Source organism: Ipomoea triloba, chromosome 10, assembly GCF_003576645.1.
Source record: "Ipomoea triloba cultivar NCNSP0323 chromosome 10, ASM357664v1".
In the NCBI taxonomy this organism is placed as follows: Eukaryota; Viridiplantae; Streptophyta; class Magnoliopsida; order Solanales; family Convolvulaceae; genus Ipomoea; species Ipomoea triloba.
The window spans coordinates 7,503,966-7,521,232 of record NC_044925.1 but is presented as its reverse complement, the minus strand read 5'-3'; the positions used below and the strand labels follow the sequence as shown (position 1 = coordinate 7,521,232).

Here is a 17,267-nt window from a genome sequence, read left to right as displayed (position 1 = left end):
ACATTGACCTCCATTGGTGTATCAACAGCAGTAGCATCTTGTAAACCAGCCATCCGAATGAGATCTTGAATGTATTTATGTTGGTTTAGGAGGAAACCATGATCTTCATAGTGAACTTCCAGCCCTAAAAAATATGTTAGATGCCCAAGATCTTTCATTTTAAATGTACTGGACAACATATTTTGAAGCTTAGTAATCAGCCCATTATCATTACCAGTGATGATAATATCATCAACATATACTAAGAGAAAGACCATACCAGTGGTTGTCTTGTGAAAGAAGAGTGAGGAATCATATTGACTCTGTGTGAAGGAAAAGGTGAGAAGAGTGTCGGGAAACTTCTCAAACCAGGCCCTAGGTGCCTGTTTTAAACCATACAAGGAACGTCTTAACTTGCAAACCTCATGTGGAGCTATCATTGGCATACCAGGTGGAAGCTTCATGTAGATCTCTTCCTTAAGATCCCCATTTAAGAAGGCATTTTTTACATCCATCTGATGTAAAACCCAAGATTGAGAGGAAGCAATAGCAAGTATGGTTCTCACTGTGGTCATCTTAGCAACTGGTGCAAATGTTTTTTCGTAGTCGAGACCATATTCTTGTTTATTCCCAAGAGCAACCAATCGAGCTTTATATCTATCCAAGGAGCCATCAGACTTGAGTTTCACAGTATAAACCCACTTGCTACCAATGGACTTAACATTTTGGGGACACGAAACAATGTCCCAAGTATGATTTTCTTCAAGTGCTTGAAGTTCTTCTTCCATTGCTTGTTGCCAACACTTATGTTCCTGAAGTTCTTCTTCCATTGCTTGTTGCCAACACTTATGTTCCATTGCCTTTTTATAACAAGTGTGTTGCCAACACTTATGTTCCATTGCCTTTTTATAACAAGTGGGTTGCCAACACTTATGTTCCATTGCCTTTTTATAACAAGTGGAGATAGAGATAGAAGATAACACAGTAGACATAGCCACAGGGGTTGAAAAACCATACCTTTCAACTGGTTTGTGAGGTCTAGAGCTTCTACGAAGAGGAGTGGGATTACTGGAACTTGGTGGAACAGAATCAGTTGTCGCAGGTTAATGCGAAGAAGCCATAGTGAGACCTGTAGGAGGATCAGAAGCAGGAGGGGTGCGTTTATGATAAACACAACTAGTTTTAAACCGATGTACAGGTGTTGGTGATGCAGAGAAATACGGTAAAGTAGATAGAGAAGGAAGTTCTGAAGTCTGTTGGGTGCTAAAAAAGGACTGGTGTTCAAAAAAAATGACATTCCTAGAGACACGAGTTCGACGGGCATGAGGATCATAGCAAAGAAATCCTTTTTGGGTTCCAGCATAACCTAAGAAAGCACACTTAACAGATTGAGCAGTAAGTTTATTCCTCTCATGTGCAGGAAGGTGCACAAAACAAACACATCTAAAAACATGCAGATTGGAATAATTTGGTGCATGCCCAAATAAATAAAAATAAGGGGAATTATTGTTCAAGTTGGGAGATGGTAATCTATTAATTAAATAAACTGCAGTAGCTAAAGCTTCACACCAAAATTTAGAAGGAACACAAGACTCAATTAGAAGAGTTCTAACAACATCAAGAAGATGACGGTTCTTTCTTTCAGCCACACCATTTTGTTGTGGAGTGAAAGGACAAGAACGCTGAGAAATGATCCCATGACTTTGAAGAAAGAATTGAAACTCATTTGACATATATTCCCCTCCCGAATCAGATCGCAAAATTCTGATTTTAGCAGAAAACTGTGTTTCAATTAAAGCAATAAAGACCTTGAACACAGAGAAAACCTCACTCTTAGTCCTAAGAAAATATACCCAAGTAAAACGAGTGAAATCATCAATAAATGTAACAAAGTATTTGTAATGTTCATGAGAGATTACAGGTGCAATACCCCATACATCAGTATGCACGAGTTCAAAAGGTTTGGTGGTATGGGTTTGATGCAATGGAAAAGGAAGAGTTTTGCTTTTGCCAAGTTTACAGGATGCACAATCAACAACATCATTATTAGAAGAAAAATTTTTTATTCCCAAGTAAACCAGATTTAAGCAAGATTCGAAGTACATGAGAATTAGGATGTCCTAAACGTCTATGCCACACCTGATTATTACTTTGGACAGCATTACAAGCAACATAATTTGACACTGGAGGAGGAGACAAAAACAAGGGAAAAAGACGTCCCACTTTAGGCCCCTTCGCGATCATTTTCCCGGACACTTGATCTTGCACAAAACAACCAGATTTTGAAAATTGAACGGTGCAGTTACTGTCAACTAATTGTCCGACAGATATAAGATTAGTAGACAACTTAGGAGACACAAAAACATTATTTAAAGAAGCTGAAATATCACCAACGGCTGTGATAGGTAAGGAATTTCCATCTGCTGTATGAATCTGAAGATCTCCACTATACTTTTGAACATTTTTTAAAGGCAAGGCAGTGTTGGTCATGTGATGGGAAGCATCAGAATCAAAATACCAAGGCTTAGAATCAGAAGTATTGTTACCTGAAAAACCAAAGGCTGATAGGGCAGAAACTATCATTTGTTGGACCATTTCAGGGGTAATCGTAGACTAACCAGCATTGGAGACACTAGAGGGACCAACCGAGACATTGTAGGCAGTTTCATGTTTCTTCGGAGGCCGAATGGAACACTCTTAGATGATATGCCCTGCTTTCTTACAATAATTGCAGAATTTTTTAGTACAATTATTGGCAAAGTGACCAAAATTCTTGCAACTATAACACTGGACATTAGTCATATCTCTGCCTCCGTTAGATCTCCTTTGGGCAGCGTAGGCAACAGGAATTGGAGCAGAATTTTGAGCTTTCTGCTCCAAGACAGCCAGTGTAGTGAGCCGTTGTTCTTCCCTGAGAAGCTCTCCTACACAAATATTCATTGAAGGAACTAACTGTCTATTCATCAGGTTAGACCTGATTGTTTCAAACTCCCCCCTTAACTTCATTAAAAACTGATCACGCTTGCTGGTTTCATGGATATTTTGTACAGCAACTAGTCCTTCAGAAGGAACATTTGCCTACACAATATCAGTGTATTCAGTCCAAAGAGTTTCAAATGAAGAATAAAACTCTTGGATTGACATACTCCCTTGACTGAGTTGGCTCAACTCAAGCTCCAATTGAAACCTTCGTGCTGAGTTGCTTTGGTTGTAGACGTTCTTCAAGTAATCCCACATTCCTCTAGAGGTCTTATAAGGCTTGAGACTGAGAAGTATGGAGGGTTCCACACTTCCAAGAATCCAGGACATAATCTGAGCATCCTTCACCTCCCATTTTGCATATTTTTCCTTCTCCTTTTCTTTGTCAGGTGCAGAATCACTGATATGACTCCATAGTTCCTTTCCCTTGACAAAGAGCTCAAATGGGAATGCCCAGGCAGAATAATTTTTGCCATTAAATCGAACAAAAAAAATTTCTGATCTTTCCAAAGACATGATTCAATCAGAAAACAAGAATAGATCCAAGAAAACAGAACCAAGAACTAAGAGAATAGGTCCAAGAAACTATGATAGCAAGATACAAGAACAAGAATACTATGATCTTGGAGCAAGACAAGGAATAAGACACAAAGATTATCTCAGGATTTTGGCTCTGATACCATGACAAAATAGAGGTTTAACACAGAAAATTAGAGGCTAGTATTTACTGACCAGAACTGAAAAATGATGGAAAACAGATGTTTCTGAGTTCTGAAATAACAAATCTGTGTTATATCTTCATTAGCTAGCTGATACATCTATATATACATGAGAAAATAGACAAGTTTCCTGAAATTCTGCACTATTTACTGTTGCCTAACATTTCTGCTACCTAACATTTCTGCTGCCTAACTTTGCTGCTGTTAACTTTACTGCCTAACTTTGCTACTGTTTATTTTACTGCTGCCTAACACATAATAATTATAATAATCTCAACAATCAGAAATATACTACACATTTTGCTGCTGCATTGACATTAGTGCATTCATAATGTAAGAATAGATTAATAATTGAAAGAAATATTTGTAGTATTCAAAAGTTACTAAATTGTCATCGATTATAATTCATACTATAAATACTTGTCCGCTCTTTCATTCAAAATAATGGCATCCATTAAAATGACTACATATGTCACCCTGGTGATTAATTAGGAGTGCTTTTTCAACACCATGTTAACTAGAGATAAAAATTATATTCTTATTTTATAACTCAGAGATTAAAACTAAATTTTAAAAAAAAATACAAAAAAACTCTTGTACTATTTTGACACGAGATAAGGTTATCCTTATCTCTGTAACTTTCTCTCACTTTTAAAAATGTGTCTCACTTCCATATAACTTAATTTGTAAATCATTTACTATTCACACTACGTCCCAACAAATCCAATCAACTTTCAAAAGTGGGCCCCAATTTCACATTACTTTAAAAAATTAATATCTTTCTCAATAAATATTATTTTCTCTTCAACATTATTAATTTATATCAATATATAAAGTACATTTAAATACTAAAAATAAAAAAAAATGAAAATTCGAAAACATAATTTTGTATATAAAGTACTTTTAAATACTAAAAAAATTTATTGTGTATAAAAAAAAGAAAATAGATTATAAAAAAATTAGAAATAATTAAAGTAATAATTTATAATTTTAAAAAATTTTAAAAAATGTATACATTACAAAGTTCAATACAATAATTTAACAATAAATTAAATAATAATTAAAATTAAAATTAAATAAAGTTTTAAAATAAATCAATTACATCACAAAAAAACATTAACCAAAACTATATGTATACATACATATATACACTAACATTAGGAATTAACAAAACAAAACAAAAAGAAAAAAAGGAAAAAAAATTCACATCAGGTTGCCATTTAGCAAACTTGCTGCAGTAGCAAGTTTGCTAATCTATGTGGCAACTTCTACAATAAACAAATAATTCTGTTTTTGACCACCTCATCTAGCAAGTGAATTACTTGCTGGGTTGAGGACAACCTAAGAAAGGGAAAAGTTATGACAAAAACATTTAGTTAGATTGGAAGGGGGAAAACTTTTCACTATAAAAAATCATGGGAAAATGACACTTTTTCCCCCTATGTTATGTGCATATAACACTTTCTCTCCCTGTGTTATTAGAGTTGCTGTTTTCCCCCTCTTAAATGTTAAATTGGCATTTTTACCCTTAAAAATAATTATTTCATTTATTTTTCTTCTCCAAAAATTATTACTTATACGTATGGATGATCACGATTCGGTTCGATCCTAACCAAACACTGTAACAATCATACCGAAATAGTATGGACGGTTCTGGTTAAGATTCAGAACCGAAAAAAATAAAATAAAATAATTTTTGAACCGTGAACCGGAACTGAACCACTGTCATATATAATGAAAATGATCAAACACTTATTTTGATAAATCGGTAAGGTTCGATTCCAATTTCGATTTTGAACCACCAATCAAAACTTATTTATTTATTTATTTATTAATTTTATTTCTTATTTAAAAATAGTCTAAATTCAACAATTATTTTATTTTATTTTTTCGGTTCTGAATCGTAACCGTAAGTACCGTCCATACTATTTAAGTTCAATTGCTACAGTGTTCGATTAAGTTCGTATCGAACCGTGATCTTCCATACATATCAGTAATAATTGGTTGGAGAATAAAAATAAATGAAATAATTATTTTAAGGGCAAAAATGTCAATTTAATATTACAGGGGGAAAAACTACCACTTTTAAAATAACCGAGGGGACAAAACTGCCACTTTAATAAAACATGGGGGAAATGTGCTATATGCACATAACATAGGGGGAAAAGTGCCATTTTCCCAAAAATCATTAATAAATGTTTAGTTAAATTAAAGAAACATGAGAAAAAAATTCACGATTAACATTTTATCTCCCTCGGTTAGATGTAGTGGGTTAAGGAAAAAGGAATTACCCTTTATTTTCTTCTATAACTTAAAAAAAATACTTGTTATGTTAATTAAAATGAGCCAAGAGAGTGAAGAGACTAAGTAACAAAACTTTTAAATAAATATTTACATATAATGAATGATTAACTGTATTTTTACTCCATTGGCAATTATAAACCAACTCCCATTATGCCAGTTTTTGTCCGATCCATTTTGAGATATTTCTCCTATATTTGTTTGTCAAAATCTAAATTTCTTTACTTAGAGGCCAATAAAAATTATGTACAAGTTTTGTTTTTCTATTTATTCAAAGTTAAAAAACTATTTTTTAAAAATAACTAAAAAATATGAATGATCATTCGTATTTTCTATTCTAGTCTCTCTCTCTCTCTTTTTTTTTTTTTTTAAATTTAAATTTGGGAAAATTGTAATTTATGACCTTCCATAATATGTCAATTATTAATGTCACCCCTGAATTATTAGTGGTGTAAATATTGCCCCTCAATTTTAAAGAACGGTACATATATTGTCTCTCTTGTAGTGTAAATATTGCCCCTCCATTATCGGAAGTGCAATATATGTACTGTTTTTGAACATTGAGGGGCAACATTTACACCACTAATAATTCAGGGGTGACATTGATAATTGACATATTATGGAGGGGCAAAAATTACAATTTTCCCTTTAATTTTATGGGACTCACTTTGTTAGAGAATGAAAATCATGAAAAACGGAAATAAAAAATTAATTTCTTTCGATAAATAGGTAGACATTAACCATTTAATCACATTCATCCACGGTAAATCACAGCACGTCGAATTGAGTAAAAACTAAACTCGATCGACCCGACCGATGCCCAACAGAGTAAATGCCTATAATGACACTTCAAAAACTTGTTGAATCTCAAAAGAATGAGGCCATCCATATTGCAGATTGAGAGTGTTGTACATAGTCAAACATGAAGAGAAGTAAAACAATGTAAAATTACTAAAAACAACAATTGATTGTTCTGCAACATGCAAAAGAAGACCTCAAAGCCTAACATTTTTCTTCTATATGATGCTATCTGCTTGAAACCTATAGCAGGAACTCTATATCTTTATGAGGGGAGTTTTTCATCTTTGTTTTTTTTTTCTTTTTTTTTTTTTATATAAATTTTTTTTTTTTAAATGGGATCTATAGCTGAAGATATGAACCTTAAGAACAAAAGAAAATGACTAGTCCCTAAGTTTTGTTTCACCTTTCTTCTGCATCTCATCCAGGACAGAAACCGCTGTTCTCCACTCCGGGCTACTTGATCCGCTGCACAATACTCCATGCATCATCTCCAACTCTTGTGGATTTGCTTTACTGAAAAATCTACGCAGCGCAATTTTCGCGTTGTCATCAGATAAATGACTATTGCTACCTAGTATTCGTTTAGCGGCCAAATCGAGTCCAGAATCTTGGCTTCTTTCCTTGATATCTGAGCTTGGTTTGACATCGTGCTTGCTAAATCCTGGAGGCTGCTTCTGACTCCAGTACTCCGTGCATTCATGGTCAGGATCAAGCGATTCAATCTCCTGCACATAAACAGAAATAAGATAGATGGTTTAATGCAAAAATGGTGGATGGATCATCGCAAAACTACTTTTGGATGAGCTCTCAAGAATTAGAAACCACTTCTCTGATCCATTCTGTGAAGAGTCCACACTGAAAAACATAAGAAAGAACATGTGTGTTTATAAGGTCATGGGTTAGACTAGCTAATTAATTGAATTCAATCTTTTAGTGTAGTTTGGCTCATGTGCATTATAGCCCAGTCGAATGACCTTGGCCCAATCTTATTTTATAAGATGGTATTAGAGCCTGTTCGGTCCACTTTGTGTTTACCTGGTTGTATTTTAAATTTTTAAGTGGACAATTGGTTAAATTCAAAATGACCTAGTTGTCCACTTGAGGTGAGTGTTAAGAGTCCACATCGAAAAAATAAGAAAGAACATATGAGCTTATAAAGTCATGGGTTAAACTAACTAATTGATTGGATTGCATTCCAAAGTACAATGTATAGAAGCAAAGCCTCAATCTGAATTTTATATAGGACCTAATTATATAATTTCTTTCATGCATAAAATCTGTCCTAGGTCTCAAACAGGGAGAAGCCACATGGGGAAACAAAAGTAGATAGTGTTGAATGGACAAACGCAAAGCATATAAAGAGGCTTTTTACCTGAATGATACGCGGGGATAAGAACCCAAACATTACAAGCCCGTTAATTCTATCTCCAGTTTGCAATGGGGGGAGTCCTTGCTTCCCTAAAACGGTTTGCCTCATTATTTCATTGTTCAGTCTATCCACCACCATTTCCCAGCATTTCTCAGCCGAAGAACAGGCATAGCTTATACTAGGACAGTGTTCTAAAGTAACCTGAAATTAGTATCTCAAAAAGTGAGGGATGGTCATAAACATTTCAATCAAGCCTGTACATAGATAAAAACTTGACAAAGGGTTTTGGGATTTTGGCCCGGGATTTAGCTTTTGAAGTCCAATGGGCTGGGCTTACCTTAAATAGAGGTCCAAGAAGTCCACCATCACAAACCTCAGATATATAACTGCTGTTTTTCGTTGGATCAAGAACATCGAAAAACTTTACACGGCTTTTAAATCCTGTCAAAGTTTATTAGTGTTAGAAAAGGTCGGGATCAGAATTAAATCTTTAAAAAATGGTGTGTCAGAGTACAAAACTCTACTTTGTACCTTTAGGGAATATGGTCCTCTTATCGCACCATTGCTTTCGAGAAATGACAGACCCATAATTCATTGGCTCAACTTGAAAGCTTGAATTCTGAAGAGAAGTGGGACAACACTGAGAGTTCCTTCCCATTGAACTGTCAACAACTCCTGTTTTCTCTTCTCCATTAAACGTAAAGCTTGGAAACGATCTTGCAGAGAGATCAATTCCAAATAACTTCATTCCATTCTCAGAATCATGTGAGCTAGAGGTGTTTATATTGACACCTATGCTTCTGTTTTCCGGGAATAGTGAACAATTATTTCCTTTTGTCCTTTTAGATTCTGGAACGTCAGCCATCTCTAAATCAACGGAGTTGTTGGAGCTATTGGAGATTTGTGGCGGACACACTTCATTATCACTGGACAAACAGTTTTCGTTCAAATCAAATTCATGGCCATTCCCCAAAGTATTTCCATCAGCTATGGCATGGATTTCAGCTTTAACCTCATTTGCCATGTCGGGTAGTGCACGTGAATTAGATGGCTGCTGGCCATCTGGCCTCGCGAATTCCTCTCTAACATCATTCCCTGCATCTCGAGGAGCACATAAATCCTTGGCAATCCACATTTTTATTGCATCAGAGTTTCCTTCCAATGCTTTAACCAGCGTTTTGAAGTCATCTAAGGTATAGCGGAGAACAACACGTTTATTTTCTGGATTACACGAGCAAATAAGATTTGCATGTTCAAGGCATGCAAACTTTTCTGGGGAACAACTGCAACTAGCAGCAGATAGGTACAAGTCATAGAAGCACTCGAAACATTCTGTCTCACTCTTCAAGTCAAAATCTCTGCCCATGTATTTAAGAGATAGAACAGGAGATAGCCGCTTTATCCTTTCCTCTTCCATTTGAACCCTTTTCTGTAACAAGCAAAACCCAGAATTAGGAAAGAGCATTTTTAAGCTACAGTTTTTCACATCTTTGAGCATTTACAAATGCATAACCTGATAAAAGCAAAGTAAAAGAGAACAGATATGCTTAAACGCATATGCAAGGATTGTTGTTTGCTTTAATGGATCAATTGGTTGTTTACCTTAATTGCTTTTGTCAATATTCCATCCTGCCCACAGACCATCTTCCACCTCAAGTTTCTTGGAATTTCTTTCTCAAGAAATGATAATTCCCATAGTGCCTGTGCGGCTTCTCTTGCTGCACCTACGAGCAACTTATCATGTGACAGTGAAGTTCTGCGACGTTGTTTACTATAGAGCTCAACTGCTACTTGTCCATGCTGTAACCAATCCACAGGGGCCACGTTTACAGCCTCCGCGCAATTGAACCCAGAGTTAAATCCAGAATGATAGGCTCTAGGGAATGTCAGAACAAACTCCCCAGAGTGCTGTACAGCATGGTAGACCGGTACTCCCTCCGACTTCAAGACTGAAGGAGACAACTGAGTAACCTTTAACAAAAATAAATAAAAGCCCCAAAGTAAGAAGATAGAAAAATGTCAATGGCAACTGACAAAAGTTCTTTGATCAAAATAATCTCAATGCGGGGTAGCCTCAGCAAAGATGACTAAGGATACAAGCTTGTAACCACAAGGTCACGAGTTCGAATCCCAGCTCTCTTGGTTTGAGCCATGGGCAACCTAGGCTGGTTTACCTCCTTGAGGTCCTCTGCCGGCTAGGGTCACAAGGCGGGGTTTACCCAATACACGCCCTCGGGTAGTGATTGCGGGTTTCCCTCGCCACCCCAAAATAATCTCAATGCTGCCTAGGTGAATAGTACTTGGATAGACTAGGACTCTAGAAGACTAGCTTGAAAGTGATTAGGGAGGGAGTTAAAATAGAAAACTGGGAATGATATTGCTAGAGCAAACCACAAAAGTTGAGGTGAGATATCCATAGTCATACCAGGTCCACATGATCTGCTACTTATATCTAAACAAAATTAAAACTGGCTATTAATCACTTACTAGTTCATTAAGCAGGAAAGGTTGCTCCTCAAAGAGATCCGGCAAATGCTTCCTCATTGCATCCTCCAGTGCAGTAGCATGACTTCCAGGCACTCCATACCATATCTTCGGATCCCCCCAGTGTAAATAATTGAGTGAGTAGAGATGGTGGTCCTCAACATGCTTTACAGATGATTAAGAATGGAAATATATTGTCAGCACAAGAAACAGAGTAAATGGTTTTGATGAAGTGGAAAAAAAACAAACAAAGAATCACACAGAAACACAAAGAAAAAATTTGAAATTTTGAGTACAATAAGTGATGTAACTGAGAAAATTGGGGAAGCAGGAAGTAGGATAAATATAGTGATAGTAAATATATCATAGCTACAGTTTTAAGACACTAATCAGTACTTGAAACAGAAAGCATTTGTTACATACCCAACAAAATGATGAGAAACACATTCCAACATAGAGCCATGGCACTACAACTCCCGAGATATTGCATTCTTCAAAGCACAGTACAGACCCTGGGAGGCGTGCAAAATTGTTCAAATTCCAACCTGAAGCTACATATTCATCTGATGTACTCTTAGTTTCAAATGATGAAGCCTTGAGGAAGCCACTGCCAAATACTCCGCTTTCCAGATCAGCTCCATAGTACACCTAGTGTTTAGAATATGAGAACACCTATGATCTAATTAAACAAATGTGCGTGTGTGTGTGTGTGTATCAAAGGAATAATAATATTGTTCCATGTTCTCGTACCTCAACTTCATCTGTTGACTTCTCAACAATGCGCCAGTACTCACCTTCAATATCTTCAATAGATGGCTTCCGTTCATTTTCCTGTCCAGACCTATCAGATATTCCTTCTTTTGCATTCTTCACCCCGAAATAACGTTCTTTAAACTCATCAGAGAATATCTGAAATTCCTTCAGCGTAAAGTCAGGTCCAGATTGAAACCCGAATTTCTCTTCACTGTCTGAAATATTTGATTCAGAGCCAGGACATCTCCGAACAGATCTCGCCTTGGATTGTCCCCTTCGTCTCCTCTTCCGCTGTCTTTTCTTTCTCATGGGCTCCCTGTTCTGAAGCACATCAATTTGTTGGATTCGTGTAGAAAATTTGCATTCCCACACATTCTTCTCTTGGAGAGGGCAAGGTGGACTCCAAGATGAGGGCGGTATAATCCTACATATGCCATATGCCTCCGCTTTTGGGCGTATACTTGCAATATAGCCAATGGTATCTTGAAACTCCTGATCAATTACCATAAAAGAGCATCTTATATCAACCACGTACAACAGACAGAACATAATAACGGAATTCTTCAACTGAGAATTTTACCTCAACCGTTGGATAGAATACAGGAGCTTCATCTAGGATTGGTCGACGTGCTTCAAGAGGATTCCATCTTGCTGATGGCTGCTCCAAGATCTGAAAAAAGAAGGGGAAACAAATAAACCTAAATAGATTAGATAATTATTACCATGTCAAAGATTTACTGGAGGATATCAATGAACTCCAAGTTAAATGATATTGGAAACTAAACACTGATCTAAATCCTTTCAATTTTCAAATAGTGAATAAGTTCCTTATTGGCAGCTTACAATTTTATATGACAGGTAGAGAGAATTATGACTCTTTTAAATTCTTAAGTGGACAATTTGAAAACAGGTAACTTCAAACTTATGGACCTCTCATACTACATTAGAGAAATAATCTATGCTAATGTAACTGAATTAAGTATTGAGAACATCTTGCAGTCATTCTTGTACCTTTAGACTCGAAGGACTGCCTGAACTTTCAAGATTGCTCCTGTTTTTTCCAGCTTGTCTTGGAGGGCGTTCCTGTGAACAAATTGCAGAGTTAAGACCAGTTCACATGAGAGAATCGAGGCAATGGTTCTTCATCTGTTTTAACAAGGTACGCAACATGCTAACAGAAATATCTTAGCAGAACAAGGTTAAGAAATATGAAGTGACATTTATGCAATTACGCTAAGAATTTGCTTCATGCAAGGAATTTCACCAAATCTTCTTTATGTTGTGTTTTCTCTATGAGTATTAGATATTAATAATCAAGGAATCCCTGTAAACTACACACTAGACCATGTAAATAAATGTAACTTGAGAAACATTGCTCCTTGCAGAGAATAAATACAAAATATATATTTTTCTTGATAAAAATATTGCAGATATAATTTTGGAGCAAACAAACAATGGAATTTGAATGTCAATTTCATTTTGCAGTCATCTCAATAATCATGCAAGGGACATCTGTCATAAAATCCAACAAGTAACTGGAGATATAACAGCAAACAATATTTACTCAGTAGAGTCTTGTGCAGATCTCTTTCCTTTCATTATTTCTTTCCTTCATGAAGTAATCTAAAAATATTAGGTAAAACTCCAATTTTTTTTTCAAATATACATAGCACAAATATGGATTCAGACAGCATATAAGGTAAAGACCATATAATGGAGAAAAAAAAATGCTTAAAACAAAGATCAAACCTTCATGCTCTTTAAACGGTTATGATTCCAGTCTGGAGCATATATAAACTGTCTGAATTTCACAAGTATAGTATTCTCTGTTCAATGACTGGGAGTGACCGACTGAGTGACAACGAATATTGAATGGAAATGCATCTATACTCTGGTATTTAAGCTTGCTGAAGGGAAAAGCCTACGTGTGGCAGATTATGGAAATCTCAAGCATTCAATTCCAAACTGCAACCTACCAAAACCAAATCCATTATGGTAAAGACTAAAGACTGCAAAATAGATATAACTGAAAATCTGATGGGGAAAGGGCAGAAATAGACATTAATAATGCGATAAGGATAGACCCTCTTAAACTCCGCCTAAATCTACCACAAATTGGCACAAAGATGAAAAGGAATGCATGTCTATGTTCAGATAATACATTTATGAAAATATTTCTATCAACAAATTAAGCTAATAATAAAACGTGTATAATCAAATTCAAGTGCTTAACACCATCTATTCAAAACTTAACATATCTTAGAGATTTGAACCATATGCAAGAAGCCATTGTTAGTTTCTATTAGAAGTAACTAAATAATCATCTAATAGATTCTCTCTAAGTTATCAAATAATTTCATGCTTACCCTTACTTACCACCCATAGATCTATCAATCTCCAATCCATTGAGCTCCTCTTTATCATTTAGCATCAACATCGTGGGCTCTTTTTTCATTTTTGGTTTTTTAAATTCAGGGGATAATGAAAGACTAAGATAACATAATAAATAAATCTTGAGAAGGCGACTTGAATGGTATTTGCGTAAAGTCTAGGTAAAATGCTTTCAGGGGGGCTTCAAAAAGATTGAGGCCATAGGAAAGGTGATCATGGTACGTCACCTTTTGTTAGCAAAAGGGTTCACTTTCCCGTCGATATGTTTAATTTGTAGCTCTTTTCAGCCATTATTAAGCTACTTTTCCATTACCATTATTTGAACTAAACCACCGTGTGGTTAATTGTTACCCATCACTCCCAAATCTAAACCTGACCCAAGTTTTAATCAAATTTAATAGATGCATTTCAACTACCATACAGCATAAAGTTACGCAGAGTGTTAGTTAAATATACATTTCCCAAACTACATCCAAGTGCACAAAACTGTCTAATTTTGTTTGAACTCAAATAATAACCATAACCATTATACTAATAACAACAACAAAACAACAATAAGAACAACAACAACAACAATAATAACAAAAATAAGCTCAAAACTAATATAACCCACCCCCCTCTCCACAGGTCCTCCACTCTAGAATATGAATTTGAAAATAAAATTGAATCATTTGCATATTGTCCTCTAATTCAGTGTCATGGGGTGCTGCATTCATAGAGAGTTTGCATATACAAATAAGAAAGGAGCAAATGAGAGCCATAGAACAGGGAGAAAAAGGCATATCCTCTGTCATGAAATAAAAGATTAAGAGGAAATAAAGCAAAGCAGTAGAATAGCAGGTGGACAGAGGATTCAGTGGAAAGGGGGCAGTGTAGACGTGTAGTTCTAACTAGGATGTTTGGAGGTCAATTTTGTCTAACAAAATTTCACTTAAGGCGGTCGCTCCATTACTTGGAAAAAATTAAAAATCTAAGTGCTAAGGTGAAGAAATTGGTATAGGAGGAAGTAGGTTATCCACAATTTGTGCAGACAGAAAGTAGATAATTTGAAGCCTTTTAGTCTGTTGCGGAAACCTATTGATTTTATTGGTCTTGCGAGGGGAGAAATGTTTGGAGAGGTAACAAGAAAAAACAAGAGCAGAATAAACTTCTATCCTATTGGATTTGAGAAGAAAATAAACTAGGAGGACGGAATTGAGATGCTTGGACAAACTACAGAGCGAGGTTCGAATCAAATCCGTGTGCAGATTCCAGCCCGATATGTCTAGTGCTGAAAAATAAGAACAATGACAAAAGCATTGCTCTTATGTGATTTTATTTGGAATTCCAATATTGAAAAGTTAGAGAGGAAGGATGGGTTTATAAAGCTACGGGTTTAACTAGCTAATTAGTTGGATTCAACATTTTAGTTTTAATTCGACCCAAATGCATTATGGCCCAACTCGTTCATTGGCATGGTCCCTGCTCATTTTCTAGTAGCCTCTGGCCCATTCTAACAAAAACAATGCAGCGCGATGGTTTCCAATTCAAAACACCATTCTAGATGCCTCCGGCCCATTTTGTAGTTAAAAGTTTATAAGCCCGCTGGCCTCACTGTCATTCTGAAAAAGAAAAAGAAGACAACACAAATTTCTTTCCATAAAATAAAAGAACACAACCACAGGTCCAGAGAGAGATTTCGATCTCCAATTTGGGATCCCACACCAGAAAAGCCTCCCATTGAGCTGGCTTACATGCTCACCATGTCAGCGTCTTCGGGTTAGCTATGTGCCTATGTATGGAGTTTTTTCACGTTCTTTATGGAGTCACCCACAAGATCAAGAATAAAACGGAACCAAGCAAAAAGAAGATCACCACATTGAGTGAACTATCTTTCTGATCAAATACCTACCCTTCCCTTCACAGAAGTTACTCCTAGCGGGGGCAAAAGAAAACTATCTTTCTGATCAAATACCCCAAGAAATCCAAGTAACAACTAAAATCTTAGCGCACCAAAATTCTAAGGTCATATCAGGCTGTCTGTCCATCCTTTGATACCTAAGGTCATTGCATTCTGCAACCCAGAACTTCAACAGATTATCTGTGGGCCCTTTTTAATGCTTATAAATTAGATTTATTGATTAAATAATCAACTTTTTGCATGTTTAACAAAGATTATGGATTACAGATTGTACACCACTTATTGGCTTATTCAAGCCAATAATCCTAAGTAGCTAAACTGGTTTCTGGATTATTCATGATCCTTAATCATACACCATGATCACAAAAAAACCTTAACCTTTCAGGGAGTTTAAGATTGACTGAAACATCAACTGATATAATTACAGTAGAATTCGACTAAAACCCTTGTACACATCCAGCAACAATGGCATTTACAGAGAAGATCAGAGCAACTCTTCTCTTGGGAAGTAGATACACATTTACTGAACATAAACAAAAAGGCTACAGCCATGAAATAAAACAAAAATCAAACCAATTAAACAAATAAAACTTGATATAGGGAGAAGGATTCAAGAAAGCTAACCTCTAAGATCTCAAGAGAATGCTGCACCACCAGAGAAATAGTGTATGGCTACTAGGGATAATATTATCCCCTCTCCCCCTGTAAAGAGAACCCTTTTACTCACTTGCCCAATTTAACTCGCCAAAAGGAACAATTCTTTAAAAGCATTAAAACCCCAATGTTTTTCTGGAAATAATATCTTTAAAAAGAATAAAAACCCTTTTTTTTTAATGCAAAATTTCACACCCAAAATACATACAATCTCCAAACGGAAGAACCCACAAATGGAAAGGATAAAAAAAAATCTGAACCCTTGAACTTTTACCTTTGAAACTAGTCGTCTTTACTGGAAACAGAGGACAAAAAAAATCAAACGGTTTTAAAAATTAGAATCTTGAAAACCAGGTTAATTTCTTGAGTTTAATTAGAAAAAAAAAAAAAGATAAAAGAAAAGAATTTAGAGACAGTTGTGAGCATAAAGAAGACAAAAGTGATAGTTCGTTAAATTCTAATCATTTTTGATTTTCTTATATTTGATGTAGACATCCAAGTACGAGAATGGCAGAAAAGTGAAGAAAATAATTTACCTAAAAAATAATGAAGGAAAGAACCGTGGTTAAAACCCACGGTGGAGCCGAGGATGTCGTGTTCTCCCCAATGTAATATTTTCAGAAATATAATATAATAAAATATAAATATAGCAATACTAATTCTAATAGGAGTAATAAGGGTGTATTTTATTCCCACCAGGGAATCAGAATTGAAATCGGAATAGAAATCAAACACTTGATAATTGTATTAATTTTTAGGTGAAAATATTTTGCATGTTTGGTAATAGAGTGAAATTTGAATGATTATCAATAATGATATAATAATAATATTTGGTTATGTATAACCCTATAATAAGAATAAAGATTTTAAAATTACAAAAATAAAAAAATTAAGACAATTGATCCATGACATCCAAAGCACCAAAATGAACCAAAAA

General features: G+C 35.5%; 1 protein-coding gene across 3 annotated transcripts; it reads right to left on the bottom strand.

Moving 5' to 3' along the window:
• Positions 1-6,838: 6,838 nt before the first annotated feature.
• On the bottom strand, positions 6,839-16,712 carry LOC116032589 (lysine-specific demethylase JMJ18-like). Of its 3 annotated transcripts, XM_031275233.1 has the most exons (13): positions 16,605-16,712; positions 16,301-16,378; positions 13,135-13,357; positions 12,397-12,468; positions 11,966-12,055; positions 11,383-11,877; positions 11,056-11,280; positions 10,636-10,797; positions 9,751-10,119; positions 8,680-9,577; positions 8,486-8,589; positions 8,152-8,349; positions 6,839-7,504 (listed from the first exon to the last, which is right to left on the bottom strand). In XM_031275233.1, exons 3-13 carry the CDS (start codon positions 13,138-13,140, stop codon positions 7,160-7,162), a joined length of 2,964 nt encoding a protein of 987 aa, XP_031131093.1. In that variant the 5' UTR covers positions 13,141-13,357; positions 16,301-16,378; positions 16,605-16,712; the 3' UTR covers positions 6,839-7,159. The 3 variants fall into 3 exon arrangements, with proteins under 3 accessions (XP_031131093.1, XP_031131092.1, XP_031131094.1); XM_031275232.1 differs by lacking the exon at positions 16,605-16,712 and having other exon boundaries at positions 16,301-16,574; XM_031275234.1 differs by lacking the exons at positions 6,839-7,504; positions 16,605-16,712 and adding an exon at positions 7,508-7,634 and having other exon boundaries at positions 16,301-16,576.
• Between the last annotated feature and the right edge of the window lie 555 nt (positions 16,713-17,267).